Below are 9,604 nucleotides of genomic sequence, written 5' to 3'. Positions count from 1 at the left end.
AACTATTTATAGAGTTGTTGTTATGCGAACGTATTATTTTTAGACTCTCCCCTTGTGGTTGAGCATTTAGGATGTGTCTAAGTTTGGCTGGCACACGCAACTCACTGATAAATGTCCTTGAAGGATGATCACTTTCTGGCCTGACTTTCTTCCCTTCTCTTAGTTTCTACAGCTGGTGGATGCCTGTGCCAGCTTTCTCACAGAAGCATTAAACCCAGAAAATTGTATTGGAATACTGAGGCTGGCAGACACACATTCCTTGGACAGCTTAAAGACGCAAGTTCAAAGCTACATCATTCAAAACTTTGTTCAGATTCTGAATTCTGAGGAGTTCCTCGAACTTCCCGTGGACACCTTGTACCACATTTTGAGGAGCGACGACCTGTGTGTGACTGAAGAGTCGCAAGTGTTTGAGACTGTGATGAGCTGGGTCCGGCATAAACAGTCAGAACGACTCTGCCTGCTCCCCTGTGTCCTTGAGAACGTGCGCTTACCGCTTCTGGACCCCTGGTACTTCGTGGAGATGGTGGAAGCAGACCCTCTCATTAGACAGTGCCCTGAAGTCTTCCCGCTGCTTCAGGAAGCCAGGATGTACCATCTTTCTGGCAACGAGGTGAGTTGGACTTGAGAGATACTGCATTTTGTGGGGAATGTAAGGCATTATAGCCAGGGACTCTCCTTGTCCACAAGTCCGTCATTCCCGAAGCTGAGTTTCAGTGTAGTGAGGATAACATCACATTTTCATACAGCTTAAGTGAGACCTGGAAAGCTGTGGCCCTGTGCCTTCACATTCATCCTCTGCCCAGGTCTGTGTGGTCTAGTCAAATCACCATTAATGAAGGGGTTCTACTTTCTTCCATTTTCCTGCTGTTGTGAGAATTTGTATCTGTTGTTCTATTCTAACATTGCCTAGATCCAGAGTCTCATCATTTCTTTCCAGAATTTCTGAAAATCCCTTAGACTTCATCACTGTGCTCCTAGTCTGTCCTGCCTCCAGCTCATTCCCGCCCCTGGTCTGGTAGAAGACACAGGTGTGAGCTTTGCCCCTGGCCTAACCTTTTCTCTGGTTCTTCACTTTCAGGAAGATGCCCATTCTTTCTGCTACAGTTTCCTAAACTCCACTTTGATGGAATATCTCCTGCCCAGGTCTCCGCCATCATTTACCACCCACTTCTATGGTGTTTTATTTTTTTAATTAAAAACAAATTTAATTAACATGTATTTCTAAATTAAAATACAACTATATTATTTCCCCTCTTCCCTCTTCTCACTCCAACTCTTCTGCTGTGTCCCTCTTTTTTTTTTTAAAGATTTATTTATTTTAGGTATATGAGTTCACTGTACTATCTTCAGACACAGCAGAAGATGGCATCATATCTCATTACAGATGGTTGTGAGCCACCATGTGGTTGCTGGGATTTGAACTCAGGACCTCTGGAAGAGAGTCAGTGCTCTTAACCGCTGAGCCATCTCTCCAGCCCTGTGTCCCTCTTTTGATCAAATTCATTGTTTCTGTTTCTTTAATTGTTGATGTATACATTCTGTTGTAGTTTTGATGTACTGCATCCAGTTCCTCCAAAGAATATGTTTTCCCAGCCTTTAAAACAAGGCAGATACTATCTAAATGTCGTCTTCTTTTTACTTCCTCTACTTAACTTCTGCTTCTACTCCAAAACTCAAGCCAAGGTCAACTTCTCCAAAGAACCCATTGTTTTCTTATGGCTATTGATTCAATCAAATACCACATGATAACCATTGACTTCATAATTTTGTAAATAATCTAAAGTTGTAACTTGCTAAAAATAGGAACTAGGACCTACTGAACTTTTCATCTCTAGAGCTTAGAAATCCCTGGTGTGTTGTGAATGTTCCATATTTATGATTAAATGGGTACCAAAATGCATCGACTCCTATATATTCTCCTTTGCAATTTCTGAAGATGCCTTTTACCCAGCATCTTATAAAGACAAGGTAAGGTTTAGTGGAGGAGGAAGCTAATGAGAAAGCTATATTATGAGAATTTGCTACTGATTTACACACATGAAACTTCCTGTGTGCCTATCAATGTGCGAAAGCTCTAAGATTAGCCATTATGGTAGAAACTTTAGCCAAAAGTTTGGAATGGTATCTGTCTGGGACTCCTCTAGAGGATGTCCCCTTACTCATGTAGATCTCTCAACTTTTTTGTTTTTCTTAAACCTGTCACCTGTCTTTTCCTCACAGGTATTCTGGGTGTTTGGTATTACAGCATTTCCTGAGCCTGGGGTTTTCTTTGAGAGAGGAGGTTTTCACTTCAAATTGCATCAGTAATGCTGCTGGGATTGTTTGTTCCTTCTTACATGGAGTTGCAGACAATTTCTTCACCCATATAAGTAGTTGAATTTAGTGGCATAAAACTGTTCATAATTTCCCCTCATCTACTGTACTGTAATATTTTAGTTAGAGAGACTGATTGTGGACAGTATAAAAGGAACTACATGTGCTCTGAGTCCTGGGAGGAAGACGTTACCTAAGGCCATTTTGGAGAGTACTGTAGTGATTTACATTATAAAAAGCAGTCCACACAGAGGCCTTGATTACCTGTCTTGTTCATCCATTCATCTGTCCATCTATCCATCTATCCATCCATTCATCCATCCATCCATCCATCCATCCATCCATCCATCCATCCATCCATCCATTCACTGACTCATGGAAGACCACAAGATCCATGTACCGTTCCTGGTGCTGAGGATCCACTAGAGAGAAGGGGCTGTCCTTATAGTAAATTACATGACTGTCCTTGAACAAGGATGTCTGTTTATGTTTTAGGTTGTGTCTTAGCTGTGGGGAGGGAAGGTTTGGAGACAGAAAGCAGGTGAAGTTGGGAAGAAAGGTGCAGAGAAGCAAAGTTTGTCTTTGGTACCAATGCATTGCACAAGTGTCTCCGAATTCTTTATTCCTCTGGTCCCACTCTTCCTCCATGGATTTTCTGCTGTTTATGCTCTCAGGCTCTGAAACAAAGGCTCTCTTTTGTCTCTGTGTCTGTGTCTGTGTCTGTGTCTGTGTCTGTGTCTGTCTGTCTGTCTGTCTGTCTGTTTCTCTCTCTCTCTCTCTCTCTCACACACACACACACACACACACACACACACACACACACACACACACACACCCCTTTAAGGCCACAATATGGCTGTCTGTGGACATGATGCTTCATTTCTCATTCGGAAGCTTCTCTTTGAACCTGAAGGCCTCCTGTTCCCCGCAGGGCCCCTTTCTCCTACTAAAGCTCTTTGGAAGGGTGAAGTGTGTCAGTTCCTACCCATGGATTTGCCATTCTATTCTTTCTTTTTTATATTATGATAGTGGATACTGGATAAATATTAACTTTGACTTTCATTCCAGGAGTTCAAGTTTCTGATGAGGTAGTAGAGACAGAAAATGCATTTGATGGCAAACAGACTCTTGTCTTAAAATAGCAACAAAGATGACGGGTAACATTTACTATTCTACGGTAGGCTCTGGGTCAACACATTCCATATATTATGCTATTTAATACAACAAACCTACTGAGTAGTTAAGATCAAATTGCCATCAAATCATGGTCAGAGAGGTAAAATCACGTGACTGACAATGGTGGAGATGGAAATTGTGACCTGCTTTTTGTGATTCCACAGCCTGAGCTCTGCACTGTCGTATTGTACGTCTTTTGCCCACACATCCTCTCCTTGATTTCTAGATTATTTCGGAGCGCACCAAGCCCAGGATGCATGAGTTCCAGTCTGAGGTGTTCATGATCATTGGTGGCTGTACGAAGGATGAACGATTTGTGGCAGAGGTAACCTGCCTGGACCCCCTGAGGCGCAGTCGCCTGGAGGTGGCCAAGCTCCCACTGACAGAGCATGAGCTGGAAAGTGAGAATAAGAAGTGGGTGGAGTTTGCGTGCGTGACATTAAAAAATGAGGTGTACATATCAGGTAAGCAGGAGGCTGGCACTAAAGCAGTTCCCCAGTAGCAAGCATCCCTCCTTTACCTAAGTGGAAAACCAACCAACCACCCTATAAGAATACCCGAGTTCACAGAGGTCTAGATCTGTCTGGCCCAGGATATGGAACCAGGAGCTCAGGTAGTCTTATTCTGGAGAAAACATTATCACTTAATAAACACTGAAATATGAACAACACTGTACTAAGATATATGAGGACAGACAGCTCTAGCCCTCATGCAGGAGCAAACATGAAAGTTATGTTGGTGTTTGTTCGGGGCACTGATCTGGATGTAGTACTAGAGTAGAGAAGAGAAATTTCTTATCCTTCCATAAACCTAACCTTTCCAAATTTCATAATTTCATAAATTCTATGATACACTCCTCCTGAAGTACTGAGGGATATAATACTTTTTCATTACTAAATCGTTGCTTAACCACTAACAATAACAGTTACTTGTGCTTGTCTTCTCCTTAGAATTAAAATTCCATGAGCGTTAATACCATCTCATACCTAGCAATGCAAATGCTCAATAAATATTTTTGAATAACACAGTCTCCACTTTCTTTACTGTATAATAGGTAAATCTGCACTTTAACAACCCTAACCCTAACCCTAACCCTAACCCATCACAGCATGGGAAGGTACATTATAAGGTTGGAGAAAAGAGAGCTCAGAGACATTCTAGAAGGTAGTGAAGGTTACAGCCTGGTGTTGGACAGGGTCACAATCCAGGGGCTAGGCCCAAGTCTTAGCCCTCATTCAGATCAAAGGAGGATGCAAAGACTCCCTTCCTTCTATGTATTTAGTGTCCTCCAGAGGTTAACATTAGCCATTCTTTAAGTCTATTCATAATATTGATTAGGCTATATACATTTCATTTTATTCAAATGTTTTAGGATTTGAAAAATACAGAGAATAGAAAGTAAAATATGGCAGTCTTTCTGTTCCCCATGTATTCATTTTTTATTAAATATTTTTATAATCTGTTAGAATAAGTAATGCTATTTCCGACAAGTCCGGAAGTCCCACTTAATGAATGAACACGAGAGTGTCTGGCAATGGCGGTGTCAGGAGTCCATTCAGGGACTCGGGCTCCTTCTGCCTTGTGATTCTGCCGTCTCCCACACGTGGCCTGACTGAGAAGACACATCTATTCTATAAAGCCTTAGCCAGAAAGGCCACAAAGAGTTCACTGGAAAGAGTCAGCAATGTGCCCTTGTTTCCAAGAATAGATGTGGGTTTGGTGATGTAGTTTATTATAGATCCAGGAAGGTGATCAGAACTGATCTCGGCCCTTACACTGCACCTGTGCTTGCTGTTTGTAATCTCCTTAAGAAAATACTGTAGCAGACCTTTGCGCACACAATAGTTTATGAATTTGTAGAAAGGCTCCTGGACGTGGTCTTCAGGTAAGTGAATTGAGAATTTGCCAATTGCTAAATTGTCCTCCACAAAGGTAACACATTTTGTAGCTTAACCAGTGCCCATTTTCTACATTCTTACTAGTAGTTATCATCACCGACTATTTCTGATGTAATAGACTAGAATATTTTCATTTATACTCTTGTATCTTTAGTGATGAGTTTATTTTTATATAATTATTGACTAATTGTATTTATTTTAAAATATGTCTGTTTACACCCTTGGGTTGTTTCTATACCATTTTGTGATGGTTTTTTCCTTACTAATTTTTGTATCCTTTGTTAAATATAGTTTGCTTTGTGGAATAAATGTTTTTCCTCTTGATTGTGGTTGTCTTTTAACTTTGATTTATATTTATACAACTGTTTTCTTTCCTATGTGATTCTGAATTTCATGTCACATTCTCCAAATCACTGCGTTTGTCTCTTATAGTCTCTAGTTGCTTCTTCAAGTCAGTTGGCAGTTGTTTTAAGTATAAAATATCTAACTTGTCTCCAAATGACAATCGCTAAATACCATTTATCTAATATTTTCTATATATTTGAGTTGTTTTCTGTATTCATTTTTAATTGATCAGTTTATCCAATCTTATACTCACACTACGCTCATTTTATTATACCGTCAGTATCTTTTCCTATTTGGTAAGGTAGCTTCTTTCTTTATTCTTCTTTTCCCAAGAGTGCTCTGGCAGCAAACGCTTGCCTGGCGTGTGCTCTGTCACTCGAAGCACGGAAAGCTTTTCCCAGTGACTGTTAGCATTGTAGGTTCCCTAAGTGCTCTTAAAAGAACAGAAGACACAAACACCTGAGTGAGGTTGGACATCTATAGTTGCAACTCTTCTCATCTGGGCACGCAATACGCTTTCCAAACTAACCAGGTGCTAAGTCTCTAAATAACAGTTGTTGTTTTTTAAAATAAAGATCTCATTGAAAGTTTTCATGGTGCTTCGTAATCTTTAGTACCACCCAAAATGTTATCCATATTGCACTGTCTTCAATAGAGGCCTTTGGAAGGTACAAAGCAAAGGCAGATGCTCAGGGTACAAAACACTAAGAAAGGAAGTGCAGCCCTTCGCAGTCATAGGAGGCACAGTCTGCGTACCAGGGAGCCATGCTTACCCACACTTATACTCAAGAAGCCAATTAAAACAGCCAAATTAATAGCAAAAGCAGGAGAAGATTTATTCGATGTAGCCACATTGGAAAGAACATCCTGTGACCCTGTTCAAGTTTATCTTTGGGAACCCAAAATGAAATTACAGGTGTTTGATTTGTTTTGTTGAGATAGGGTCTCACTGTGTGGATCTGGCTGCCTTAGAACTCTGTATAGGCCGGGTTGGCCTCAAGTTCATAGAGATTCCATGCTTCTGCCTTCAGAGTGCTGGGGTTAAAGGCATTGCCATACCCGGTCAGCTTAATGTGACTGTGCACTTCCAAGCAGGCCCGGTCAGGATGTGGTGCTTCCCATTGCAAACCCATTCTTGTCTGGGCTTTGATCTTACCTGACCAAGTGTTCTAACAACTTGTTAGAACTCCATGACATCTCTTTCTGGCGGACAAGTTCTTGACTTGGCTGGTGCTAGGGGCTCAGTCATTTTCTTCTCCCAAGATGAGTTTCCTGGAGAAATTCTCACTTCTTGGGGGCCATGGTTTCCTTTCAGTAGTAAGATAGACGGAGGGATACGAGCATCTCTTCGGATTATCTTCATCCCTGGCATGCTTATTACATCGTTATAACAACGGTGGGACTCGGGCAGTCCTGAGGACTATTGGAAATACCTATAAAAATTCACCAGCCTGTGTTTTTGACCTAGATACCATAATTTTGTCTTCTAAGAGAGTCTTAAAAGAAAATATTGGCCATTTCACTTTCAAATGATCAATTGTCAGTGATGTGTTTATAAAAAGGTAAAGAGAAGGTGGATATGTTCTATGGAGGCGTGGTGAGGTATGGGGGAAGGGGTGCTTCTGGGGGGCCCATGCTGAGACATCCTATCCTCCGAGGGACCAGCCATAGGATGGTATAGAATAGAGTTTATTCAGGGCATGGAGATGGGAGTTAAGAGGGTAGTGGGGGGCGGGGGAGAGAAGAGAAGAGAAGAGAAGAGAAGAGAAGAGAAGAGAAGAGAAGAGAAGAGAAGAGGAGTAGAGAAGTAGAGGCCTGCCATGAGTATGTGGAGAGAGAGCGGGGAGGGGAATGGGAGAGAAAGGACAAAGGAGGAAGAGGGTAAGAGAGCAAGAGAGAACAATAGAATGAGGAGTGGGGCAAGCAGCCCCTTTTATAGTGTTAGGCATACCTGGTTGTTGCCAGGTAACTGTGAGGACGGAGCTTAAAATGCTAACAGTCGGCATTTCATATTTCCATAAAAAATTAATTTAAAAATAGGACACGTCCTACTGCTGACTAGTGGGTGCAGGAATGGGTTCTTTTGCTCTGCCAGCTAAAGAAATAAAAAAAACGACCAAGAGGTGCTGTTAGAAATTTTAGGGAGCCCCAAAAGAGCCACCAGATGGCAACCAAGAAGCCAGTGTTCTCTATTTGGGATTCTTGGTCTTATTGATAAAAGATTTTAAGAACAGACACAAACGGAAGCTAAGGACAGTTTATTAGAGTTTAAAAGAAACCACAGGAGAGGAACGCAGTAATTCTCATGTTCTCTGGAAGGGAGAAGGGAGGAACAAACAAAAGCCATGCTCTTTAGATAGGGTCTCTGGAGGACAGGCAGCTGAGCAGAAACAGCTCCTGTGCTGGTAGGGAGCTTTCGAAAGAATACAGAGTCCAGCAGTGTTGGTTAGGGATTTTAAAGCCTTAGCCAGCAGTTGACAGAAAAAGACAAAAGAACTAGCACTAGTTGGGCCTCAGTAAGACAGGCAGATGCAGCCCCATCTAATGGTGACTTGGCTTAAGGGGCTGCCTGACTCCAGGAAGGCTCTGGGGTGGGAATTCTGGAAAGGAAAAAGCACATTGTCTTAAGGTAGAGCGGCCTTCCTGGGAGTGTCCCCCAGCCAGATTGCAAGCTGCTCCACTGGGTTACCCCTTGAGAAGAGACAAAGGCTTGTCTCTACCTTGAGATGGACTCCATTCTTTACTCGGTTTACTCTTTTATATAGATTGAAGATATAAACTCGAATAATTTTGTAAGATCTCTTGACAATTTCTTCTAAACTATCCCCCTCCTTTCCCCCTTCTATAAGTAAGTACACTTAGAACGTAAGCTCCCTTTTAACTTCCTTGCTGCCAAGGCCCCTGCCCAGCCTTTTGGTGGCACAAACCCTAAATTAGTGGGCTCCGACCCACCAAAAGGCGGACCTTGCTGAAGCCTCCTTCCCTGGATCCTCTCAGTTTGCTCCCCGTCCTGAGTGGTGGAGGTGGGAGGGAATTGCTCATCGTCCCAACCTTTGTTGGGACACCTCCCACCCCAGCTGTTGTGGCATCTGAAAGTTTAGCACTTTGAGAGTTTGGGAAATGCTGGGGAAAACTGTATTTCGAGACGTCTAGTTGGTGTTTTTAAATGCACTGAATCTCTTGCAGGTGGTAAAGAAACACAGCACGATGTCTGGAAATACAATTCCTCAATCAACAAGTGGATTCAGATTGAATACTTAAATATAGGCCGCTGGAGACATAAGATGGTCGTGTTGGGTGGCAAAGTCTATGTAATTGGGGGTTTCGATGGCTTACAAAGGATCAATAATGTGGAGACGTATGACCCCTTCCACAACTGCTGGTCAGAGGTATGGGAGATTGTTTCTGTAAGTAATTTCAAAGCCCAAACAACAGCAATATCAACAAAAATACTGTGGGTGGTGGCGGCAGGCTTTTTGACTACTTTGCTCTCTCAGATGCTTTGACCTTCTTTCTTTCTAGTAGCCATGGTATCAACGGTGCTAATCCAGTCCCAGTCATAAGGTGGATGGGGCTCTGTATAGGCATTGTTCTGCACTAGCCAGAGCCTCAGCTATAGAGGGAAGGCTGGGCCTTTCCAAGATGGTTAGCTCTGTTGGTGGCATAGCCTGGCCCAGAATCTGTCTCCTCAGACACCTTCTGTCCTGTTCCTCTTCCTACCAGAAACCCCAGGATCCATTTTCTGCACCATTTGTGCACCCAAAGTCATTTGGTTATGGCTAGAAGTCAGCCATATTTATTTTCTCATTAATGATGAACCATTTACAGGCCTTGGTGCACCCAGCAAAGCCACTGCTGGTTAAAAACTG

At 42.4% G+C, this 9,604-nt stretch overlaps 1 protein-coding gene across 1 annotated transcript in view; it reads left to right on the top strand.

Annotated features, from left to right (window-relative positions):
- Klhl6 (kelch like family member 6) overlaps positions 1 to 9,604 on the top strand; it is a 39,766-nt gene that overhangs the window by 26,578 nt on the left and 3,584 nt on the right. The window contains exons 3-5 of the mRNA XM_032899942.1: positions 164 to 613; positions 3,719 to 3,956; positions 8,922 to 9,124. Of these exons, the coding sequence (XP_032755833.1) occupies positions 164 to 613; positions 3,719 to 3,956; positions 8,922 to 9,124 (891 nt within the window). The remainder of the gene's footprint in view (positions 1 to 163; positions 614 to 3,718; positions 3,957 to 8,921; positions 9,125 to 9,604) is intronic.

Source organism: Rattus rattus, chromosome 4, assembly GCF_011064425.1.
Source record: "Rattus rattus isolate New Zealand chromosome 4, Rrattus_CSIRO_v1, whole genome shotgun sequence".
Taxonomy (NCBI): domain Eukaryota; kingdom Metazoa; phylum Chordata; class Mammalia; order Rodentia; family Muridae; genus Rattus; species Rattus rattus.
The sequence above is the reverse complement of the archived record's forward strand: the minus strand, read 5'-3'. Positions and strand labels throughout refer to the sequence as shown.